Consider the following 25,466-nt stretch of genomic DNA (forward strand, 5'->3'; position numbering starts at 1 on the left):
CGTGAGGAAAAACTACAGTTCAACTACAACACTGTAGTACAAAGCGTGTTTATGTATTAGCATCTAGAACGTTTTATACGTTTTATAACATTTTTATTTCTTCTTCTTCTTCATTGGAGGTGTTTTTAATCAGACCTGAGGTAGACTTTGTTTTATTTAAAAAAGGATGACACCTGATTTATTTTGTGTGATTTTATGTTGTACCCTGCTGAAGATAAGCGGTAGAACATGAATGAATAATAATAATAATAATAATCGTTAATAGGTACACTTCTGTAACATTTCCCTTGAAAAACTTTTGGTGTATTATTTGTTGGCTGATAGTAAATGATGACTAGGAGAGCATGGATGTTTTTGTGTTGATGAAATAAGGCCTCCTTTGAGCCCCCCCCCCCCCCCCCCCCCCCCCGCAGGCCTGTTGTTGTTCCACCCACAAATTAGTGCTGCAGTCGGCAGGACTGACCGTGTGGACCACCAGCGGAAGCTTTTGTTCTCTCTGAAGCCCCCCAGCACTCTTCTTCTTTTCAAACACCGATGGCTGACCTGAGGCGGAAGGAGGACAGGGAGGAAGAGGAGGAGGAGAAGAAGGAGGAGGCGGAAGAGGAGCAAGAAGGTACGATATGGAATAAGCGGTCTGGCCACACTTGAGGAACAGTTTGGCAGCAACATGGAGCTGGAAAACTTTGGCTTTGCTGTCAGGAAGACAGGAAGCAGCAGGTGTCTCTTCCTGGGACACCAAGTACTGCAGTATACCAGGTACTGCTGTCCAGTACTGCATGTACACTAGGTGCTGCTGTCCCAGTAGTACTGCATGTATACCAGCTGCTGCTGTCCAGTACTGCATGTATACTAGGATGTAGCATGTAGCGTGTAGCGGGACGTGTTGAGGCCGGGCTGGGAATGCTGACCTCGGCAGGTTTGGAGCAGCTGTCCAAACGTTCCAGTCCAGGGGTGTCCAAACATTTTCCTACAGTGAGCACGGTCACACGCTGGCGAGTATTTAGGAAAGTACAGGTAGATAGATATACCGTCCTCTACTCTCCTTTACTGCTCCCATCCGTGCTTGGATGTCTTTGGCCTTTTCCCGGCTAACACGGAAGAGGGTTTGACAGCTGACTAAACACGTGTGTCAGCATCACTGACTCTTCTGGAGGCCTGCAGGAGACACCCTGACCCCCCGTCCATCATACAGGAGACACACGAGTACAGCATCTGAGAAGGAATCCTTTCTGACAGAACTAACCAAAATGTTGACATCCATTTGCTTAGACTTGGACTTAAACTTAGACTACTTGGAGTACTTAGACTTAAACTACTTTGACTCAGACTCAGATTACTTAGACTTAGACTACTTAGACTTGGACTTAAACTTAGACTACTTAGAGTACTTAGACTACTTAGACTTAAACTTAGACTACTTAGACTCAGACTCAGACTTAGACTTAGACTTAGACCTAGACTTAGACTTAGACTTAGACTCAGACTTAGGCTTAGACTTAGACTCAGACTTAGACTTAGACAGGCTTAACTGATCGACAGGGCAAATTAGAGCAGCTCAGTTGCAGAAGAAGAAGAGGCTCTTAAATCAAATGTTGTGGTGGTGAATAAAGGTGAATAAAGTGAGAGAATATGAGATCAATAAAGAGAAAAGAAGATGATCATATTTACGGCGTTCATATTTACAGTTATGATTAGCGCGTGTTGTTGCTCCGACGCAGGTTAGCCTTAGCGTGAAGGTTTGGGTCCCAGCATTGGTTGACGTGCTGAGGTTTGAGACCGTGGGCGTGAAAGGCATGCGCCAGTGACGTCTGTCTCTCCATGAGGTATTTGAACGTGACGTATGAATATTCCCACACGTCGCGTTCACCATGAAGATGTGAAGATGTCAGCAGTGTCAGACTAGCTTGAAGGACAGCAAAGATGGCGTTTTAAAGGTGTTTTCATCTTCCCAGGTGGTGTCCAGGGAGAACAAGCAGATGCTTTGCCTTGCAGGTTGGTCCTCCTTTGAGTTGCCGCACTTGGATGAAAAAGTCCTTTGAAAAGAACTTGACGTTTGTAAAGTACAGGAAAGTACAGGTTACATCATATACTCTCATACGAGAGTCATGCTAAAAACCCTCGTCGCATGCATGTACAGCACATACTGTAGTACACGTAGTACACGTAGTACTCATACGGTCATGGAAAGCAGGATTAGAGCCACCTTGTTTGTTCAGCTTGACTGTACAAGTAAAGCTAAGTAAAGCTAAGTAAAGCCAAGTAAAGCCAAGTAAAGCCAAGTAAAGCCAAGTAAAGCTAAGTAAAGCTAAGTAAAGCCAAGTAAAGCTAAGTAAAGCCAAGTAAAGCCAAGTAAAGCCAAGTAAAGCCAAGTAAAGCCAAGTAAAGCTAAGTAAAGCTAAGTAAAGCTAAGTAAAGCCAAGTAAAGCCAAGTAAAGCCAAGTAAAGCCAAGTAAAGCCAAGTAAAGCCAAGTAAAGCCAAGTAAAGCCAAGTAAAGCCAAGTAAAGCCAAGTAAAGCCAAGTAAAGCCAAGTAAAGCCAAGTAAAGCCAAGTAAAGCCAAGTAAAGCTAAGTAAAGCCAAGTAAAGCCAAGTAAAGCCAAGTAAAGCCAAGTAAAGCCAAGTAAAGCCAAGTAAAGCCAAGTAAAGCCAAGTAAAGCCAAGTAAAGCCAAGTAAAGCCAAGTAAAGCCAAGTAAAGCCAAGTAAAGCCAAGTAAAGCCAAGTAAAGCCAAGTAAAGCCAAGTAAAGCCAAGTAAAGCCAAGTAAAGCCAAGTAAAGCTAAGTAAAGCTAAGTAAAGCTAAGTAAAGCTACATCTGTTGGGCCAGCAACGAGAACTGTAATGATGAGAACCAAAATAGCTCCTCCAAAATAAGAGTAGAATTTCAGAGGTGACATCTGGCAACTTCCACGCTTTTCTTGATAATACCCACCAATACTTCAGTTCTTGCCTCAGCCGCTGTAGCATCGTACTGGCAAACATGAAACTGCTGGGAGCTGTTATTGTTGCCATGGTGATATCAGTCCAAACAAAGGTAGTTACTTCTACCAGGCATTCAGATGAGCGCGAAGCTGCAGAACAAGGCTGCTGTCATCATTACGTCGTACGTAGTACGTCGTAAGTAGTACGTAGTATACCTACAGTATACTGTATGTACAGTACATCTTTCACTGCTAACCCACTGATTCATTCTTCTGATTACTGCTGTGGAAATAATGGCCTGGTACATTACTAAAGGTTACATGAGGTACTCCTTTTAGATATGATACCTTAGTTTTCACAGTCAGGGTGCCGTTGTTTGATTACCTCCACCAGGGAGCTTTTACCAAACATCACGTCTGCACTGCCAAATGTTGTTCAATAAGCCAAATGAACCAAGTGATTTAATATTGATACGGTAGAAAGAGCAAAAAGGATTTGGAATATTTCAGGCAACAGAAGATCACCATCATCTCAGCAGAGCCGGCGGACGCTAACAGCTGCTTCTCCGAATCGTCTGTGCTCCTTCCTTCCTCCCATCCAACAAGCTGCTCTGCTGGAATCCAGGTCCGTATTTGCACGAAGGGACGCCCTGTGTTGAAACGTAACACTCAGCCTCCGCAGACAGGACACGGGCTCAAATAGCACCTTTCCTCCGGACTCCAACGTTTGGAAAAACTCCAAACTGTGCAGCTCTTTTTCAGACATTTTTTCACACAACATCAGGAGCATTTGACTTTGGTGTCTCCTATTGTACTCAATGTTAAAGTTGTGTGTGTGTGTGTGTGTGTGCGTGTGTGTGCGTGTGTGTGTGTGTGTGTGTGTGTGCGTGCGTGCGTGTGTGCGTGCATGCCCCCACTGTCCTATGAGCAGGTGATCAAAGAGAAGACCCAAGGGGATCACATCATCCAGCCCACCGCAGCCCCCCGCCGCTCCTACAGGACCAGCACCGGGACCAGCACCGGGACCAGCACCAGGACCAGCACCAGGACCAGCACCAGGACCACCCAGACTGACCCAGCGAGGAGCCAACAATCTGAGGGTAAAATCCTGAGATTGGTGGCGTGTTTCATCTCGCGGTACCGTATTAAGACACGCCCCCTTCTCCCAGACACCCAGCCATCCCTCCTGGACCAGCGGTATCTATCTAGAACCTTCTAATCAGAACCCCTCCTACTTGATTGCCAACTTGCTAACAACCTATCAGGGACTTTCTTTGTGTGTGAGTGACAGGAAGAAAAGCTCTGATGGGAGAAGGTGTTTGCTTCCGCTTTGGGGATTGCATGTCAAATAGAAACGGGGAAGGAGAGCAATAACATCTTCTATCTGGGTCATTACAGTAACATGCTAACAATAATCATAATCATAGAAATGATAACAGTAATATTCACGTCATGTCCCAAATATAAGACCACCTGTCTTTGTTCACACTCTTCTCCCAGATGAAATCAAAGCAAGGTCGTGGTGTCATGAAGGTCATATTTGAACATTCTAGTGTGCGACGTGACAGGCGGTCTTATATTTGGGCCTTTGTCATCTTTCTTTCCTAGCGACTTATATTTATGTTCAAATATTGTTTTTTCAATCTGACTTTAGGACAAAAACCTCCAAAACCACCACGACCGACCCCCCCCAGACGGACCGGTAAAGCTGGGCCACAGGATTCAGAAGCCGAGTCAGAATGTGCTGATGAGTGGAGCAGATCTGACGCTGTGCGCCGGGACGGTGCCGCAGATTGGAGACCAACCCCTGTTCCTCTTCCCCGCACCAAGTCCAGACAGCACACAGAAGATAAAGATCAGGCATTGGTCCACCTGGGTCAAGTGGCCAATGACGTGGCGTCAGGTGCTGATGCTGAGTCCTCCAGTGGATATTTGAAGGAGCTGCAAGAGGTCTTCAGGGAGGGGACACCAGGCGCACCGTCACTGGAGGAACCTTCTCACCTTGAGATGAATAAAAATCCAGGAGATATCCGAGCTCGGATCCAAGCCTTTGAGAGCCAGAGCGGCCCTGAGGACGTGAACCTGGCAGAATCCACCAAACCCCAACCTCTTCCCAGAAAGACCATCAAGCCGCCGGTGTCCTCCAAACCCCCCATGGCTGTGAGCTCGCAGTTGACCCACACGTTGACCCCCAATGTAGCCAGCCAAGCCCTGATTCCGTTAGCGGCACCCGAGCCGATGCCACCCTTGACCAGCCACGACGTGCATGCACAATTAGAGACGTTACTGGCCAAGGGTGGTCCCCTGGACCCACCACGCCCTGTGCTGCTGACCAGCCAAGGGGAGGAGCCTGCTGTACCTTTTCCTGGAAGAGCACCTGTGAAGCCTCCCAAGGAACTGCTGAAGGCCAACCTAAACATCAACAACCACAACTCCACCTCCATCTGGAACCACCACGACTCCCACATGGACCGTCCTTCAAGTGAGTGCACCCAACCAAAGGTTTCTCCTTTCCAACTATTGCCAAGATGGTGTCTCTCTAGACTTAGCTTGGCTTACAGTAGCCTAGCTTAGCTTTGTATTTAGCAACTAGCCCGGTAGAAGGAGCGGCAATGAAGAAATTCAACGATTTCTTTTCTACACAAACCGGAGAAGGAAGGAGTGACTTCTGGCCTCTAATTGGGTGCTGGTCTCATTTTTGACCCGGGGAGGTTTGTGGAAACACGAGCCAGTCCGGGGTCAGTCCGTTGTCAGTCCATGGTCAGTCCGTGGTCAGTCCGTTGTCAGTCCGTGGTCAGTCCGTGGTCAGTCCGTGGTCTGTCCGTGGTCAGTCCGTGGTCTGTCCGTTGTCAGTCCGTTGTCAGTCCGTGGTCTGTCCGTGGTCTGTCTGTGGTCAGTCTGTGGTCAGTCCCTGGTCAGTGCGTGGTCAGTCCGTGGTCAGTCCGTGGTCAGTCCATGGTCAGTCCGTGGTCTGTCCGTGGTCAGTCCGTGGTCAGTCCGTTGTCAGTCCATGGTCAGTCCGTGGTCAGTCCGTGGTCTGTCCGTGGTCAGTCCGTGGTCAGTCCCTGGTCAGTGCGTGGTCAGTCCGTGGTCAGTCCCTGGTCAGTCCGTGGTCAGTCCGTGGTCTGTCCGTGGTCTGTCCGTGGTCAGTCCGTGGTCAGTGCGTGGTCAGTCCGTGGTCAGTCCGTGGTCAGTCCCTGGTCAGTCCGTGGTCAGTCCGTGGTCAGTCTGTGGTCTGTCCGTGGTCTGTCTGTGGTCAGTCCGTGGTCAGTCCGTGGTCAGTCCGTGGTCAGTCCGTGGTCAGTCCGTGGTCTGTCCGTGGTCAGTCCGTGGTCAGTCCGTGGTCTGTCTGTGGTCAGTCCGTGGTCTGTCCGTGGTCAGTCCGTGGTCTGTCCGTGGTCAGCTCCTGGCTTATGAATATTCACGTGTGTGAAGGTAGCTTAGTTTAGTGAGGCAGCGTGTTTATTGCTATGATATTTGTGTCTTCAGATCCCCCTCCTGGAGAGTCCTCGTCCAGGCAGGCTGTGACTAGAAGACCTACCACCATCAGGGTCTCCAGCCAAACAGGCAAGTCCAAGCTAGCTATCAAGTTCACTTCCACACTGCATACTTTCTGGTATTGTAGTACACCGCAGTACTGACTGTGGTACATCTTGGCAGTGTCGGAGAGCCTTCAGGGTAATCCTCCTCCACTTCCTGCCCAGAAGCCCGTAGGCTCCCTAAGGTCTACCAGCCTCCCAAAACCAAAGTCCTCCGTCAGCAGTCCTGTACAGGTGAGCAAACATGACTGCCGTGGGTGCCGTGGGGTCACATGAGCCAAAGTAAAGGCGTGTGCTTCCTCTGCAGGGATCTTTAGCACACAAACCCGCGCCATCACTGCCACACGGGTAAGTCGACTTCCTGTTCAACTTCCTGTTTTTTCCATTCCATAGACTCTTGTCACACCCCAGGGCACAAAGTAGACCCAAACCACGACCACCTCCAGCCAAGCCCCCGCCCCACCGCATCCAAGCCGCAGCTTCATTGGCTCACCCCCCCAAGCGAATACCCGCCCTGCCCCCCAGGCCCATCCCGGGCCACCGTCTTTACAACAAATATGTGGTAATCCTTCCCAGGACACGGCCCCGCCTTCCAACGCTCTCTTTAGCCGCCCTTCAACCTTCTCTTTGTCTTCCCACTCCAGCTGCCACGCCCTCGTGGAATCACCACCTCCCACGTCAACACGGGACAGCTCTCCTTCCAGGTGGGAAGACCGGATCACTGCCCTGTTGCTAGGCAGACTTCAGAGCTAGGCAGACACCTCTTGGCACCCACTCGGACGTGATGTCACGTCTCCCAAGTTTTCACTTTTTGATTTTCCTGCATTTTCAACCACAGGAATTGTTGTGATTGCAGGATGACAGACCACAGACCACAGACAGCAGACCAGGAAACCTGCTGAAGGTTCAAGTCCTGCATGACTTCACGCCAGGTGCCCATCTTGCCCTTCTACACACCCATACACCCATCTATTCATCCACACATCCATCTAATCATCCATCTAATCATCCATCTAATCATCCATCCACCCATCCATCCATCCATCCATCCACCCATCCATCCACCCATCCATCCACGTACCCACCTGCCCAATGGTATCATGGAGTATTGAAGTAGCTAAATGAGTGATACAGTAGTAGATGATGGAGTATACAGTATGTAAATGTTCATATTTTTGGTCAGAGGGTCCAGGAGAGCTGGCTGTGAAGGCGGGTGACATCATCGGCATGGTGGAGAGGGTGGACGGTGAATGGTACCGAGGAACCTTTCAAGGAGCCACCGGTTTCTTCCCTGTTAACTTTGTCAAAGTACTGGTTAGTACTTTAGTAGTCCTTTAGTAGTAGTACCTTTTAGTAGTCCTTAACACTAACCATCAGAGTCTATCAGTCTATGTTGGTAGCTGAAATCCTCCATCGTCTGTTCCTTCCGCATCCAGCAGGAAACATCCAAATGCGTCCCTGAGAAGAAAGTGACAACATCCTGTGTGAAAGTCAGGTCGGTTTCTTGCCTTAATCATTAGTTCCTCATTAGTTCATCAGTAACCACTCTAAATGTATGTGCCTTCACCACTAGTTCCTCAGTAACTACTCTAAATGTATGTGCCTTCACCACTAGTTCCTCAGTAACTACTCTAAATGTATGTGCCTTCACCACTAGTTCCTCAGTAACTACTCTAAATGTATGTGCCTTCACCACTAGTTCCTCAGTAACTACTCTAAATGTATGTGCCTTCACCACTAGTTCCTCAGTAACTACTCTAAATGTATGTGCCTTCACCACTAGTTCCTCAGTAACTACTCTAAATGTATGAGCCTTACCCATTAGTTCCACATGTGAATATGAGATGATTCTCCTACTTCCTACTTCTATGGAGGTAAAGCTAAGTCAATCACCACCATTGATGAGAAGATAGAGCAACATTTCATGGAGTTCAGTAATACTGCCATCTTTGTGGTGAAGAGCTGTCAGCTTCACTGTCAGCTTCATCTCTACATCTCTACATATCTACGTACATCTCTACATCTCGCATTGTCCGTGTCTGACACTGACAGCAGTCCGGAACAGAGTGGGAAAGTCTTCCCTTCCCCTTCCCACATTGTAGCGCTACAGCGGCTAGCTACACAAAACTAATGATCAGCATCTTCTCTGTCTGAAGTGGTCCAAGATGCCTGGCCAGGTTTGACTTTCAGGGCGCCAACAGCCACGAGCTGACATTCTCTGAGGGGGACGTGATCCAGCTGAAGACCTACGTGGGCCGGGACTGGGCCCAGGGACAGATGGGCGTCCATTCCGGAATATTCCCTCTGAACTTTGTAGAGGTCATTGAAGATCTACCCCCGCCTACCACACAGCATGACAGGATGCTACTTCCTGGTGGGACTTGGCCTTTATATTTAATACAGAAGATGTCTAAACCATTGTTCACATAACAGTTGGAATGGTGTGTGTGTGTGTGTGTGCGTGTGCGTCTGCAGGCGTGGCGGATCCTCCCCAAGGAGAAGCAGCCAAACCGGCTCAGGTATTCCACATGGTTCAGACAGTACACGGCATACTGCGCATGAGGTATTACAGTAGTGTGTATTTGTTGGTCAGGCCCCAGTGGAGTGGGCGGAGGCTTTGTACGCCTTTGATGCAAAGTCCCCAGACGAGCTGTCATTCAAGCAAGGTGACTGCATCCTGCTTAGCGAGCACATTGATGGCCAGTGGAGCAGGGGGAGACTGGAGGACAGACAAGGAATCTTTCCTAAAGCCTTTGTACAAACATACACTGGTATTTCCTACAGTTCACTTTGACAGTAAACTCAGCATCACTCAGTACTGCACAATTATGGATTCAATGTTCTCAGCAGGCCCCATGACGCTTGGTCAGCATGCAGAAGGTTCCAGTGGAGTGAAGGGCAGGGCCATGTATGACTTCACATCACACTGTGATGAGGAACTCTCAATGCAGGTTATTGATATTAAGACATGTATTTCATGTAGTTTGTCATCTCAATGCAGGTTATTGATATGAAGACATGTATTTCATGTAGTTTGTCATCTCAATGCAGGTTATTGATATTAAGACATGTATTTCATGTAGTTTGCCATCTCAATGCAGGTTATTGATATGAAGACATGTATTTCATGTAGTTTGTCATCTCAATGCAGGTTATTGATATTAAGACATGTATTTCATGTAGTTTGTCATCTCAATGCAGGTTATTGATATTAAGACATGTATTTCATGTAGTTTGTCATCTCAATGCAGGTTAGTGATATGAAGACATTTCATGTGGTTTGTCATCTCAATGCAGGTTATTGATATGAAGACATTTCATGTAGTTTGTCATCTCAATGCAGGTTATTGATATGAAGACATTTCATGTAGTTTGTCATCTCAATGCAGGTTATTGATATGAAGACATGTATTTCATGTAGTTTGTCATCTCAATGCAGGTTATTGATATTAAGACATGTATTTCATGTAGTTTGTCGTCTCAATGCAGGTTATTGATATGAAGACATGTATTTCATGTAGTTTGTCGTCTCAATGCAGGTTATTGATATTAAGACATGTAATGAATACCTTCTTCCATACATAAGGTGACCTATAAGCGTGGAGGTAGGAGTACTCAGGTAGACTACATCTTGTGTAGACGCTGTCATCTGAAGGAGATGAGTGACTGCAAAGTAGTGGTAGGTGATAAGTGGTACGTGTAGCAGACAGCATAGGATGGGGGGGGGTGTAGAAGGACCCTCAAGGTGAGGAAGATGAAGAGGACCAAATGGTGGAAGCTGAAACAAGAAGAGTGTTGTAGGACTTTTAGGCAGGAGTTGAGACAGGCTCTGGGTGGTCAGGAGGAGACGAAGAGCAGAAGTCAGCATCTGTGAGCAGAAGAGTTCAAGTGGAGGTGGGACTGCATCAGGGATCGGCTATGAGCCGCTTCCTGTTTGCTATGGTGATGGACAGGTAAAAGATGAGCTTAGACAAGAATCTCAATGGACTATGATGTTTGCAGACGACATTGGGATTGGTAGTGAGTAGGGAACAGGTGGAGGAGATGCTGGAAGAGCTTGCCCTGGAAAGGAGAGGAATGAAGATTAGCCGCAGCAAGACAGAGTATATTGTGGGAATGAGAGGCACCCGAGCAGAAGAGTGAGGTCACAGGGAGAAGAGATACAGAAGGTGGAGAATTTGAAGCACTTGGGATCAACAGTTGAGAACATGGATGTAGTGGAGATGAGGGTAGTTGGTGTGAGAGACGGATGAGAAGACAGGTTATTGATCACGTGGACTATCCCGAACATGTCCTGTGTTGCAGGTTGGAGATGTTATCAACAAGCTGGAGTCCATTGATGAGGAATGGTTCCTTGGAGAGTTGCGGGGGAAACAAGCTCTCGTTCCCAAAAACTATGTACAAGTCATGTGATGTGAAGTATTTCAATGTGTATCTAGGGGTCTTTGATCATTGTGGAATAAAAAGGTAAAGTGCACCATCTGGTGGCCTTTGTCTGCATTACGAGGTGCTCATAGGTTTTGGCATCAGACAAGAAGTCATACGTTTGTCATTTTTTTTATTAAATCTATTGAGGGTTTGTTTAGACGGATTCCTGGATGGGGGGCTCGTATCCGTCGGCCCTCTCCACTTTGGCTCCAGTGTCGTCACCGCTTGCTTTAGTGGCGGTGCCAGAACTGCCCTCGCCGTGGAGCTCCATCAGTTTGCCCACTGCAGGAGAAGATGGGTTTCAGCTCTGACGGGACTTCATAGTACGAATGTGATGGCGAGAATAAAGCCATCGCACGAACATGAAACGACACGAAAAGGTTGCAGCAGAAGAAAAAACGTCTTCACTTACACTCAAACTTGGGCTTCTTCAGCATTTTCACCTTCCGGACGTAGACGTCGTGCAGTGGGTAGATGGACTGGCAGGCCTTCTCAATGTCCTTGCCAACGCTGTCAGGGATCCTGAAGAAACAAAAAGGTGGATTAGAAGGTAATCCACCACCAACATCAAAGCCACCATCATGCACTCACAGCTTGTTGACGACTTCCTTCAGGTCGTTTGTCTGCACCTCACGGGTCATGATCTCCATCATCTTCTTGCGGATCTGGCGCACTTGCTGGTGCTGGGCGTAGGAGGTCTTCCTGATCTGGTTGCTGCGCTTCTTGGTGAAGCCCACACAGAAGAGACGCAGCAGGTAGCCGTCTGTGGTCTTCACATCCACGTGGGCCTCGATCATGGTCTGAGGAAGATTACCACCACCTTTACCACCTCTGACCCAATGATGACTCAAATTTAGCGACTATTGCAGTATTGCACTTCAATGTCTTCAGAAACCAGAAATCTGAACGGCCTTTGTGCTGCTACTCCAGTGACTGCCGTCTCCTACTGTTGGCCTGGCTCCAGCACCATCTACACACATAGCATGCATCCTTGTACTTCACTAGTAGCGCATACTTACCAGGTAGTAGAAAATCATTCTACCATAGCATTAGGATTGTTTGTTGCTTTGCATTGTAACCCAATGCATGTGCAAATAAAAAAAATTAAACCATTACCAGTTTGCCATGAGGACTGATAAATACCTCAGTTTTTATTCCAGTCTAATGTTGGCATCCTTCCCATTAGAATAGACTTCATTGAAGCTTGGCTATGGTTTAAGTCTCCATATTCATTTCATAGTAAATAGAAGGGGAGAGCTGACCAATCATGACAAAGCTTTGTTTATCATTGTAGAACATTTTCCAACACTGTCTTGTTGCTCATACAACAACAAGTGCTTGCTTTTGGAAATATCACCTACTTTGTAAAATAAAAAACAGTCATGAAATGTAGCACGCCAAGGTAGCACAAGAGGAATAACAATCCGCATTATTTACCTGCCATTTTTTGACCATGGAGCACATCTTGTCACGGGTCAGGTCCATACCGTGGAAGTTGGTCAGGCAGTTTTTGCCTTGGACGTCCTCCGTGATCAGCTTAAACTTGCGGAAGGCCACCTCATCATTCTGCAGGTCAGCAAGGCTGACCTCAAACACGCGACCCTTCAGACCGTCTGAGGCGATTCCTGGGTAAATGCAGACAACTGTTACTACGGGCACGGGCTAATCCTCAAACACTTGCAACATTAAAAGTTGGCAAGTCAGGTGATCTCAAAGTCATCATCAGCAGTCTTTTGGGACCAAAACAGCTAGTCATCATTCATTCCCACACATGCACACCTAATTACCAACTTCTCATCACATCTAGGTATTGGTGCCTGATCAACACCTCCCTGCCACTGCTGGAAGTGGAATCCACATGCGGACTTACTGGTTCCCTGAGTCCTGGTGACCAAGGTCTTGCCAAGATTGCGGATGTTGAACATTGCTGGTGCCTTGACATCGTACCAGTCCTTCTTGGAAAAAGGGTCCACACTGCGAGGTGACATGAAAACATTCATCTTAGGCATTCCCATTTTCAAAATAAGGCCAGGCAGCTACATCGACACTGCTAGCTAGCTTGCTAGGAACTTTACAGAGCACGCACGGTAAACGCTAGCTTACATTCTCCAAAGAACACAACTACACCACAACTTCAAGTGACTTTCACCACTCCGTTAGATTTGTATGGATAGGTCATTTCACAAGTTCTTAACAGTGGCAGCAGCTATCGTCATGCTAGCATGTGTTAGCTTCGGCTAACTAGTTAACATGCTACAATTACGTCAAGACACTTGAGGCAGCTTGGGTTTTAATATAAGAGCTAGTCCAAAAGTAGCACCCAGCAAGGCCGTACAATTGGAATAATGCTTGAATTCTGTTAAAGACGCCGAAAGGAAGAGCCACTCCAGAACGATACCGACGACCGCAGCCGAGGCCTTAGCAATCCGCTAAATATCGCAATCATCCTTTATCGTTTGCGCACGTTTACGGAACCTAACGAACGGCGACACGCTCTTTATCACTCAGATGCGCGAATGTATTACTTACATCTTCTTTTTGGCACCTTTTTTGCCGCCTTTGGTCAGCCTCTTATTCTTGCCGACTGCCATGTTGGCTACAGGGAGTGAAAGAGGAGGAAAGGGGAAATCGCGCGAGACTTGAAGAGTTCGAGATCGAGAGTTTGTCTTTGCTCTCGCGAGTTTTACAATGAGCGCGCCCAGTTTTTACACGTCAATTTAATATCATTTACCATGGTCATAAACACAAATATTAACATTAACACAAAATAATATACATGAAAGATTAATAATATAATTCAGTTAATAGCACAAGTATATTATAATGAATGCAATAATCTAATAATATACAATAGTGACTTGAGCATAATTTATCAAATTACTTACATGCATACATTTATTTTTTCGTTTTTAATAAATCGTTTAACACTAAAATCAACTTTTTGTCGTCAGTGATTGATCACACAGACATTAAAATGACATTATACCAACAGAATAACATTGATTTAAGGTATCATGGTAAACAACAAATGAATATCATATTCTTCTTCTTCTTTCTCTTTGGGCTTTTCCCTTCAGGGGTCCCACAGCAAACCAACCTCCTCCATCCAACCCTGTCTTCTCATCCGTCTCTCACACCAACAACCCTCCTCTTTGGTCTTCCTCTACGCCTCCTACCTGGCAGCTCTAAACGCTGCCAATATAGAGTACATCCAGTCAGCGAGGGAGTACTTCTAAAAGTGTACATACTGTGACCATAGCCAACTCCATTGACATAAGACACATATAATGTCAAAGATATGTCGCACTGTGCAATATTTCTGTGTGACAAGCTACTGTACATGTGATGTTTTTCACTGAGAAATGCCTCCAGGCTGCAGAGGACATGGCAACATGCAGCACCCGCGTGCAGGCTGACGCTGCCGGCTGCCCCTTGAGGGCTGGCAATTGTGACGCCATCTACACTTGTCCCCTTGCTCTGCTGTCAAAGCATAAGATGACAAAAGCAGCGGGCAAAGCTGTCTTTTCTTGCAATAGGAGAAACGTCCATCCCTACGCCACAGAGACAATTTGCAAAGGAAAGACCCCGTCATTCTGCTTGAGCGTTTGCTTCGTCCAGCTGGAGTGAAGAATAAAAGAAAGCAGAAAGAAAGGTTGGCACGGGCAAACGTGCTCATCTTCTTTTAACTCATCTTAAGTCAACACAAAAGGAGAAATCTCAGGCAATATGTTGGGGTCAAATAGCATGTCAATATTTGACGCCAATATATTGCAATGCATGGAACGTTCAGCAGACATATTGATTAGAGTAACACCCCCATTCACAGAGCTTATGTATGCCTATGGAATATGGATATTTCTCTTAAGTAAGCTATGAAAAACAAGCATATGGGTCATATGGAGCCGATCCGGTTGTACATGGACCAAATGGCAGGTAGAAGAGCACCACCAATCCCGTACTCCCACAGCACCCCCCCATAGGATGCCACAAGGGACACGGTGGAACGCCTTTTCCAAGTCCACAAAGCACATGTAGACCGCTAGGCAAACTCCTATGCACCTCTCGCGTAGGTTGGCAAAGGCAAGCTCGTTTATTGATTGTATCAAACCGTAACACAAACATATCATACAGAACCCTGAATTAACCGTTTCACCCTTAGTAAATATGAATCCTATAATAAAATAGATATTGAAGAAATAACAATAAAATTGACACTTGATTGAAACATCATTTAAGAGAATGAAATCACTGCCATGCATGCATATTGATTACAAGAGATTGAAATGACACGAGTGCAATTGATTTATCCAGGTGACTACAGTACAAGGCTGACGGAGTAGGCTTTTCCTATTTGGAGTGCACTCACGCTATTCAGGCCAGAGGAAAGCCCTACCATTACTGAAACTTGCAGAACCACTCACAGCAGGAATTCTCCCACTTTCAGCACTTTCTACTCACACCTCCTCATGAAAGCATCTATTGCAGGGGTGTCAAACTCATGCCATGGAGGGCCGAGACATTACACGTATTCTTTCCAAGCAGTTTCTCCAGCAGGTGATTTCAATGACAGCCCCTTCCCTCAAACCAAAGAAGGGTTCATCATTCAAATCACCTGCTTTAGTAACCGGCTGGAAAGAAAACCTGTAGGGTCTCGGCCCTCCGTGGCATGGGTTTGACACCCCTGCATGCATAACTCCATCTCCAAGCATACAATCGTGGATGAAACACAGACTGGCTTTTTGTGGTGTGGGTATTTCTAGATTGCATTTAAGGGCTGCTTTTCATCTATTTGATGGCACCAGCAGGCCTACAATAAGGCCTACAATCTGCTAATAAAATGAAACGATAGACGAGAATAGAATGCCAGGCTGAAGAATAGAAAAGACATGATATACATTATACATTACATTTACATCAAATGTATTAAATGAATGACAATAGGTCTAAATATAAATAGAATAAAGAGCTTGGGACAGATTTGTGACATTATGGATCCAGATCCTGCATGGTGTACACCGAGTCCACCGTAGTCGGTCACAAGTGTTGTCGTTTGGGAAAACTGCCATGATCAGCGATGTCAAGTGACACCTGAGCGACACACCTGCCTGCTGCCTCTGGGAGGCAACCGGCCTTGGGCTGCTAGTGCGCATGCGCGCCACTCGCTCACTTACTCACTCAAGGGCTCCGACTGTCATGGCGGTGACGGTCTGAAGCTACCACCTACCCGGGAGCAGCAACCAGGAAGCGAAAGCGACACAGCTGCGGCAGCACGGAGCCGAACGCCGTCCCTCGGCCAGCCGGGATTGAGTGCACTTTCCCCGACAGAGGAGAAACCGCGAGCGGACGCCTTGTGTTTTATTCCGGCGGAGGATAGGAAAAAACGGGCGGTTTGTGAGTTTGTCGCTACCTGTGTTGCACTCCCTGACAATAGCAACTTCCGCCGGTTGTAAAGTGGCCCTTTATCAAGCCTCCTCGCCGGCTAGAGGAGACGGTGAGGGCTGCCTTCACCTTCCCCGTCTTCCTTCCTTCCCCCACCGTCTCGTCGGGCAGGATTTAATCCGCCTGTGTGCTATCAAGTTACGGACTAAAGAAGAGGACTTCGCGGACGCACTCCCACGGCGGAAGAACACACTTTGTACTTTTCCTGTTGGACTGACTTTATTTGTCCCGAACGGGGAAGGACATGCTTGTGTAATGTGTCGGTAGACTGTCCGCAACTCGCCCAACTCACCCAACCCACCCAGAGGGGAATCGAAGTGGACCTCTCTCCTGCCTTGACTTGGATTTGCGAGGCGAACAGGTGCATTTACCTGCGGACGCCACCCGGGCCCCGCCTGAAGCAATGGCGAGCGAGGAGACCTCTGGCCCGGACGCCACGCCGGCCAACCTGGCTCTCAACCCGGCCGTGCCCATCAGGGGCATCCGGATGAAATTCGCCGTGCTGGCCGGTCTGATGGACGTCGGGGACGTGTCCAATCGAGACATCGTGGAGACCGCCTTCAACCTGGTAAGCTGATCTGGATTAGCTCGGAATAGCCCCCAGGTGGTAGTCACGCTGGGATCACTGGGACACGATCACGTCTGATATCACCTTGTCTTGCAAGTGTCTTTGCACAAAATGAAAGTGTTCAATGAAACCTTTTGTCGTTCCGCTGGCATTAACGGTGAAATCCGCCCTTTTGCTTTTGGAGCGTGGGAGGTGTCGGGCGGAGAGGGTGACTTTTTTTCGGGACAAAACCCCACGAAGGTGTACTCCTCGGAGGGGACGCGTTGGCTCCGTTTTTCAACACAACAGGTGTCAGCCATCCCAAACCGTCAAACACGGAACTACTACACTCGCATTTCCATGACAACCCCTGCTCACTCTCCAGGCATGACCAATCAACTTGCATCATATCAAAATTACACTTTCCTGACCCCCGCCATCTTGGTTGGGACACACCGACGGGGCATTCAGGGAAGCAAACTCATGAAGTGGTATTAAAACCTACATGACTAGCTGCAACCATACACACACCTCATGGTGCGCTTTCATATTTTTGCTGCTCTTCCGAAGACCTTGACTTATTTAATTTAAATGAGAATTTTATTGAAATTGCCAACATTTTTCTCACCTTTTTAAAAAGTAGAGATGGGCCGCACACACCTGGCACCATGGAAGACAAAATGGCAGCATGCAATAAGAATACCAAAAATATATCTGGAGATCCACGTGGTGCCTTCTTAGCAGCAGAGCAAACATTACAAAGAAAGAACTAGAGACATTTTCTTAGTGATACGTTGATAATCATTTGCGCTACATTTTGTACAGCATTATCAATATGGATGTATTCAATATGAGCCACTTGGAATAAATTCCCTTTTCCACTTGCCTGACCTACCAATGTGGTGGGAATGTTGTATCCTCCTGTTCAGAATGCCAATTCAGGTCATTAGCTTTACTGGCAGGAGAAATGTCGGTTAACTCCCTATTCCACGCTCCAACATCTTGAGGCTGATTGTCTCCATTTCTGTCTGCGGGCCATTCCATGTGTTCCAGGTTTGGCATCTGATGAGGGAAGTGGTCTTTCGGAAGTGTGAACAAGCTTAGCCCGTCTCCTGAGTGTCTTGTATCGCTTTAATCAAGCCGGCGTTTTACGATGCCTGCTGACATCATGAAGCTTCTCAGTGGAAATAAGAGGGACACGTTTATTCTTTGACCCAGCTCATATTCTTAACACGCACATACTTCCGGCCTTCAAAATAAGAGTGCTGTTTGTGTGTAAAGAAGATGAAGCTGCCATAAAAAGAATCTTCCAGTAATGATGTAATAGGAGTTGCATGGGTGACTACATCTCCCTTCATGACAAGCTGGTATTGGTTGAAGGTTTAGTGGCTATGTGTGTGGAGGCTGACATCCCATTAGAAAGATCCATTTCTCAATTACATTGGCCAAACGTGTATTGCGTCAATAAAGGTAAGCAATTTTACATTTCATTCATAGACATTCTGTTGTGAAAAATGAAAAACACACACTATGCTGGTAAGATAAAATGTGTCAAATGTAAACAATGTCCTTCTAAAAAAAAACAAACAAACAATGATTAGCAGGAAACAAATAACCCAGGCAGTTCCTGTGATGATGTATATTTCAGGTTCCCACTGGTTTACATAAAGGCACCGTGAGTGATACTATAATTACAACGTGAACGTGGTGAATAATGATTAGGTTTGACACCGGCGAGAAACCAACGTGGATGTGACACGATGACTGGTGTCAGGATGCTCATTGCCAAGACTTGTTGAAGCCAGTCAGCCTTCTAGTGACATTTCCAGGTCACTGATGGTGTGTGTGTGTGTGTGTGTGTGTGTTGCCAGGTTACATACAACCTGTTGGCCACCTCAAGTCCTGATCCAGGAGTCTGGCAGTGGCATGATGAGATTTCTTGGTGGGAAATCCCATATTTTCTGGCGGGGTGGGGTGAGAATGAAGGGAAGGTCGGTCAGTGTGAAGGGCAACTGGAGCTGGGCTGTTTTGGTGGGGTGTGGAGATGGAGCTAGAACCCGTAGGACTGCTTTGTCATGGCGCCAATACTGTAGTCCCCGGCTTGGACGAATGGGAATCTCACCCTCCCCTATGTGAGATCTGAGATCTGAGTTGCTTGATGGGTGCAGACTTTACGATCTCACCTCAAACCTTTAAAACTGGCAGCCAGGGTTCTGGGGCCCCATGGAAAACAAAAATCCCCCTGGGTGGGAGTGGGGTAGGGGGTTGCTTTTATCAACCCATTGGCTAGCAAATACATATTTATCTGTTCATCCCAAAGATGTGTTATACGTCTTTTAGGCTTTTTTGTGTCAGGCAAAAAGAGAAGCCGTAAAAGCAGCCACAAGGGGGCAGCCTTGCATTACTCCATGTAATAACACCTCCACAGGAAGCAGGAAGTCAAAGCATGGAGCCGTGTAGCGTGCACCAGGTTTTATATCGAAGGGAAAGGACACACATGTGATCGTTATCAGCCGATTTGAGCATAAAAGCCTTGTTGGAGCATCCCTACACTGCAGTAATCCAGTCATAATCCAGTCCACTAATTCATTCAGTGCTGTTCTGCGAGTAGGTTTCTCCCACGACGCTGTTGATGGCTACCAATCATCTTCCTACCTTGTTTGCTCCAAGTCACAAAGGCCACCATGCCACAGTTAGCTAGCTGACCCCGCCCCGTGTGTACACCCGCTTGATGGAGGACAGCTTTGCATAAATATTGTTTTAAAAACAGGCTTTGCTACACGTCTTGAAAGAGAGCCTGGAGCTCTGCCGTCTGTGTCAGTCAGCTACAGACGTTTGATCCTCTTCAGTGAATGTATGCAAAGCTAGCACAATGAAGATGGAGCTCACTTAACAGGAAAAACATTGCTTTAGTTTCCCCCCGTAGACTTCCTGTATGAAGGTATTGCTCACCACAGCAGGGTGTCAAACTAGCTGTTGGCGCGTGCGTGCATGCGTGCATGGGCTCTCCACTTTTTCAAAGTCATTTGTGCTAAACGGGGGCGTTGCCAATGGCGGTGTGTGCTGCCTGCAGGGTCGTGTCGCTGACAGAGCTGCTCTTTTTGCCCCAGGCATAGCAGGGATGCATAGTAGCGTTCAAGTGCTCCGATATGTGATGTTTGGGCTGATGATCATTTTGAACTTGAAGAGCCTCTCATCTCCACCTGGGGAATCACCTGCCTCTCAGGGACTGCGGTCACCGTGGAAGCTGCCTTGCTTTGTGGCATCATGCAACTCCTTGCACGTGACGTGCCGCCTGGAGTGGTTGTTGTGATCTAAACTTGTTAACTTTGCTCGCTCTGTCGGCAACAGCAGTGCTCCACTAGCGTCACCTCCGGATCAACATTCTGTTGTCCCAGATTTCCCATTTCTTTCACCGCTCCCTCCTTGGTTCCACTTTGAAAACACCCCTCCATTTTCACTTTTCACCGGACCCTTCAGTGAGCTGTCCCCCAGCGCGCTGCTATCCTACTGCTAACCATTAGCGAGTTGGCACGTGTCGACCAGAGTTTGTGTTTAAGAGCCTGCCCATGGAAAAGAAAAGTTGTTCATTTATAAACACTTAAGCAACATGCGAATGAAACTGCTGACATCCGTACTCGCACTATGTATTTTAGGCATGGCCAGCCCTGCCTTTCAAAGGGGGCGCCCCAAACCTGTTCCACCAGTCAGCCCTGAGGCTGAAAGGTTCTTCCTGCTCCGAGATACTAGGACCGTGTACCTGGCACGGCAAATTCTGGAAAAGATGCAATGCCGATGTCTCACACCTCGGTGTGAGACCACTTGTTACACACGCCTTCTGTCCTAATGCAAACCCTGAACTAACTGCCAGTGAGGCGAGTGCCTCACCTGATACTGGCAATACTGGTTTGACAACACACGTCTATCAGGTTGGGTCAGTAGGACTGCGGCGGCTGATCCTGGCTTGCTTCTTAATAATTGACTTTTTCCTGCCACCACTCTTCTCCCCTTGGAGCATGTGAGGTCACTGGCAACAAGGAAATGCTTTGTTGACTTTAGGATCCCATCGCCCCTTCCCGTGTCCGCCTCTGACATTCTTCAGCATGAATGTAGCAACACAACACATCTCCTTCAGAAAGATTTCCATGCACAAAAACAGACATGAGGTAGTGGTACTTCATGAGGAACCATTCTTTCCAACAGGACCCCAACAGCAGTAGCTTCAGGTCAAAGTTGGGCTGTGAAATGAAACTAAGATGACCAGTAGGGATGGATGAAAAGGCCTAAAATCCATATTGCCATCTACAGTATATTGAATATCAGCATACATCAATACATCTCTTACAGTACAATACAATTCTTAACCTTTTTGACGTTGAGGTCCAAATTGGCCTGGGGCCCATTAAATATTAACGCGATAGATTGAATTGATCTCATTCATTTGTTTTCAATATTCTTGAATTCTTTATGCCTTCCTACCCTCGTACCTTCCTACCTTCCTACCCTCCGACTAGATCTGTCTGCTGTTTCAGACGTGAAGCATGGCAGGTGGCACCTCCTGAAGATATTCTTAGAAATCCACCTCACTTCACTTTGCTCTTTTTTCATCAATCACCATCACTTTTGTCTCGCATTCCCTTCAGCGTGTTCACCAGCATCCTTGGAAATATCCTAGTCAAACAGCAATGGTGCCTTTTACAGTCAGTGGAGGCATCGCACTTGGCTAGCACATGACCAGCATGAAGCGGCTGGCGTATCAGTCCATGTGTTGATCCGTCTGAGCTTTGATGAAGATGCTGATACTGGAGTGACCTTTACAAAGCACCCTAACCAATCTCCCCTGACACTGCTCATTTCCTGGGGAAGCAGCCATTGCTTATTTTTTGATGTATTCATCATTGTCGAGTGTCCGCGGTGTAAAGACTGCCAGAGGAATGTAGTACTCGTCTGTGTGGAAACACGTATCTGATGGCCTCCTTCCTTCATTAGACTTAGTGATGCACTAACGTGGATAATGGCATGCCGCAACATTTTTCCAAAGTAAAAAACGTGCAGTGGCTTGAAAAAGGTTGAAAAACACTGTTCTAAAGTACTGATTACTACTGAATATCTCTTAAAGTGGCAGTTCTTATTGTCAAACAGGGAAGTTGTGTGTTTAGAAATAAAGCATCGTGTGTGTCAGAAGTTTAACATTTAACAATATGGTGGCAATGATCACTGATCAATCATGGTGATGTGCAATGCTGATATTGTTATGATCCATCCCTAGTGCTGAGGGAGGTCATGTCCTGGTAGGCGAGCGTGCTGCTTTGCTTTCATGGACCAGTGTGCTAAAGTGCATGAAGTGCATTTGCTTTGATGCCTTGTTAAAAAGAGGATTCGGGGGGGGGGGGGGGGGGCTAGAACGAGTAGCTTGGTCACAATCAGTATGACAGCTCATGCTCATTGGAGTGTTTTTCAGCTTTGGTTTGTTTAAAAAAACAAAAACAAAAAAAACTCGACCAAAACAAAAGGCTCTGTTGTATGTGGTCCTCATCTAAAGGTCAGTGGATTTTTATCTCGTGGAACAGAAGCCTAAGCCGTACATCACGCATGTGTACCTGCTAGCGGCATGAGCGTCGCCAAGAGTGTGGCAATACAACATCTTGCCATTTATGCCAAAGTGCAGCGTGAAGAATTAGAAAGGTGCCACCGGGATGTGATTTAAGTCCACTACATTTCCCACCACCACCTCTGCAGCAAGGCATGCTTCTTTTGATGGTCTGCATGCCTTTTTGGGCGTCCGACTAGCGGAAACGGGCGAGTGGACAAAAGGCCAGTGATGATTAGGTGATGGAGCTGGACTTTCTTTCTCTAATAATTGGAAGATGGCATGATCTTCTATCTTCTCACTGAGGATTTGAAAACCCCCAAGTGACCTTCAACTTGAGCGTGGCTCCAGCTCCGTGCACAACTTCCCAACCTTCCCTGCTGTGCTCCCATGTCCTTCTCCATGGAGACCATAGGGAGTGCCGGTGCTTTGTTACATCCCAGCGGCTGCTCGGCCATGATTAATTCAGGTAGGCCTCAGGGGGATCGGCCGGGCTAGGTTACCCAGTCGGGGGTGCTGGGGTGTCTGGTTGCCATAAAGCCATACTGTGTTGGTGCAGAGACAATGCTAGACCTGATCCAGAATAGCTCAAATGTAGCTTTAGCATATTTGGTTCTTACCAAGGTTTAAACTCGAGCTACAATACCCCAAAGCAAGAAGGGGGTGTGGGACAAAAAGTCATTTATTGAGAAGAACAATTCAAGTGAAAGATCTTTGGACAAAAAGCTGATATTTAGCTGAAACTTCCCAAGGTTTTACTGCTGATGGCTAAAGAACCCAAAAGGTAGAAAGCAACCTTTTTCTGATGAAAGATGAGTCTAATCTTCCTTTTGGTATGGACCGTGTTTATATAGTCCTGTGCCTTGGAAAATCAGTCATCTTTTGAACAATGGCTGGGATTGAACGAGTTCATGACTTCTTCATGTCATCTTCCATGTCCCGGAAGCCTACAACAGCCCAGCCATTGCTTTGGAGGTGCAGTGATCAATGTATTGATGTATTATGTCTTGTGTATGAAAAAGTCAACCATTCAACGAGCCATTGAACATCCGTGCAAGCCGGGAGTGCACGTATCTTCCATGTACTGTAGATGGAACCATAACTGCCATTTCCAGCCATAGGAGAAGGTATGATGGTGTATGGAATGGTCCACCATCCCTGCTGTCGAGACTGCGTGTGTTCATATTCACCAGCACCACATCTGCCGTCTTGCTAACCGCCAACTTTTATGTGTCCTCCCTCCAGCTGGTCGGCGGCCAGTTCGACTTGGAGATGAACTTCATCATCCAGGAGCCTGAGAGCATCGTGTGCATGGTGGAGCTTTTGGACAAGTGTGAGCCCACCTGCCAGGCCGAGGTGTGGAGCATCTTCACCGCCATCCTCAAAAAGAGCGTCCGCAACCTGCAGGCGTGCACCGACGTAGGTCTCATCCAGCTGGTGCTGCAACGCATATCGGCCACTGACAGCATGATCGCAGGTACGGGAGGAGGGCCACGCCACGTCAGGCTTTCATCCTTTTTATTTCCAGTATTGTTATGAGCCACTGTCCAAATATGTATTTAGTAGCGTGTCATGATGGCTGGTATGATGCCAGTGCAACACGCATGAGCAGGACTTGGCGTGTCCTTGCCGTTTGCATCAGTGCTCTTTGGGCCTCCAGCAACTGCAGTCAAGTGAGGATGAAGGAGATGAAGTGCAAATGTTTCCTACATCCTAGCTCTCGTACACCCTTCCCATCAGGTTTGCATGCTTGTTTGGTTATCGGTGTTATCGTGTTCTCAGACGCAGGTAGTAATATGTCCAGCTAGGAACAGGCCAGATAACCTGCTTGCTTTCTCTTCCAGACCTGCTGGTGGACATGCTGGGCGTGCTGGCCAGCTACAGCATCACAGTCAAAGAGCTGAAGCTGTTCTTCAGCAAGCTGCAGGGGGAGAAAGGCCAGTGGGTGAGTCCCGTGATGGCGTCACCAGCACGTCGCTCGCTGCCGTCCCCACCGGGCTTCCTGTGTCCTTGTCACACAGATGGGTCATGTTGGTCCAGATGATTTGTCTGCAGAGCTTTGGGATCCAAAGCAATGCTGCAATATGATTACCCTGGGCTCACACGGGCCCTAACCCTATCCGTCGCGGCACTCCTGATCCTAATTCGTCTTGCCGCCACCATGCCGGCTCCGGTAGGCGCTGCTGCGAGCGTCCGATCTGGCTGCGGAAACTGCGGCAGCGACAGCAGATGTTCACGCGATAACTAGCCTTGTATACAGGAAGTTGTTGTACACAATAGGCGTGTTTGCCTGGTGTTTTTTTGGTGCCGTGACATAATGTGTATAACAGACGAGTTTGGGGTGGCAGCCATCTTCTTTTTTGTTTCATCACACGTGCACGTGCTTGAACAACACTACCAACTCTCCTGGGCACGCAACCCAATCATCCACAATCCTTATGTGGAACATCAACAACACGTCTATTCCTTTTGTGTCTTCTAAAGATACGAAAACCGTTATGGGACACTCCTATTTCCACCGTGAAGGCCTCAAATGCTCCAACAAGGTTTTCTCTCCATGCCGAGCCAACAAAAAACCTTCCACATCATTTGTCTGTTCCCAGTTGTTCCTATGCACTAGGTGGCTCCTATTACCTGCCCTGTTAGATCTTCTTCTCTCTTTAGAACATAAAGAAGGGAAAGACGTGTTTCACATAAGGATTGTGGATGATGAGCACGTCAGGTCTGTTCGTTCAACGCCACAGTCGAGTAGTACATGTTGTGACATGGTTTGACCAACATGCTCCACCAGTGTGGCACTGGCGTGCAGATATGAAAAATGAGTTTTGTAAGTCCTATGCGCTTGACGTGTGACTGTCACTCAGCCTCGTCATGCAGTGAAGCTCCTGTCGGTGTTGAAGTACATGGCTCACAGGAACGGACCCGACTCCTTCTTCAGCTTTCCGGGGAAAAACGCTGCTGTGAGTTGACCTTTCCAAACTTTCCAGTGCTGCAAATGTGAGACCC

At 47.3% G+C, this 25,466-nt stretch overlaps 3 protein-coding genes across 14 annotated transcripts in view; 2 read left to right on the forward strand and 1 right to left on the reverse strand.

Annotated features, from left to right (window-relative positions):
• Positions 1-457: 457 nt before the first annotated feature.
• sh3d19 (SH3 domain containing 19) lies at positions 458-10,951 on the forward strand. Of its 5 annotated transcripts, XM_078793752.1 has the most exons (19): positions 458-613; positions 1,953-1,992; positions 3,428-3,542; positions 3,849-3,913; positions 3,950-4,017; positions 4,572-5,399; positions 6,407-6,484; positions 6,578-6,690; positions 6,764-6,804; positions 6,868-7,018; positions 7,101-7,160; positions 7,313-7,388; positions 7,640-7,770; positions 7,893-7,951; positions 8,613-8,830; positions 8,932-8,975; positions 9,050-9,227; positions 9,304-9,407; positions 10,762-10,951. In XM_078793752.1, the coding sequence occupies exons 1-19, from the start codon at positions 535-537 to the stop codon at positions 10,867-10,869; spliced, it is 2,556 nt and encodes an 851-aa protein (XP_078649878.1). In that variant the 5' UTR covers positions 458-534; the 3' UTR covers positions 10,870-10,951. The 5 variants fall into 5 exon arrangements, with proteins under 5 accessions (XP_078649878.1, XP_057943038.2, XP_057943046.2 ...); XM_058087055.2 differs by having other exon boundaries at positions 3,849-4,017; XM_058087063.2 differs by having other exon boundaries at positions 3,849-4,017; positions 9,307-9,407.
• A 46-nt stretch (positions 10,952-10,997) lies between these two features.
• Positions 10,998-13,561, reverse strand: rps3a (ribosomal protein S3A). Its single transcript, XM_058087118.2, has 6 exons — positions 13,414-13,561; positions 12,755-12,858; positions 12,322-12,509; positions 11,476-11,684; positions 11,297-11,406; positions 10,998-11,166 (listed from the first exon to the last, which is right to left on the reverse strand). The coding sequence occupies exons 1-6, from the start codon at positions 13,473-13,475 to the stop codon at positions 11,039-11,041; spliced, it is 801 nt and encodes a 266-aa protein (XP_057943101.1). The 5' UTR covers positions 13,476-13,561; the 3' UTR covers positions 10,998-11,038.
• Positions 13,562-16,027: 2,466 nt separating this feature from the next.
• Positions 16,028-25,466, forward strand: part of lrba (LPS-responsive vesicle trafficking, beach and anchor containing) — a 139,011-nt gene continuing 129,572 nt past the window's right edge. For 5 of the 8 annotated variants that reach the window (XM_058091545.2, XM_058091548.2, XM_058091547.2 and 2 more), the window contains exons 1-4: positions 16,031-16,891; positions 23,706-23,937; positions 24,305-24,405; positions 25,325-25,420. In XM_058091545.2, the coding sequence (XP_057947528.2) occupies positions 16,727-16,891; positions 23,706-23,937; positions 24,305-24,405; positions 25,325-25,420 (594 nt within the window). In that variant the 5' untranslated portion in view covers positions 16,031-16,726. Of the gene's footprint in view, positions 16,892-23,705; positions 23,938-24,304; positions 24,406-25,324; positions 25,421-25,466 lie in introns of all 8 variants that reach the window. The other 3 variants (XM_058091546.2, XM_058091549.2, XM_078793753.1) reach the window with 2 other exon arrangements.

The sequence above is a fragment of the Doryrhamphus excisus genome, linkage group LG9 (assembly GCF_037039965.1).
Source record: "Doryrhamphus excisus strain RoL-2023G ecotype Guam linkage group LG9, RoL_Dexc_Guam_v1.1, whole genome shotgun sequence".
In the NCBI taxonomy this organism is placed as follows: Eukaryota; Metazoa; Chordata; class Actinopteri; order Syngnathiformes; family Syngnathidae; genus Doryrhamphus; species Doryrhamphus excisus.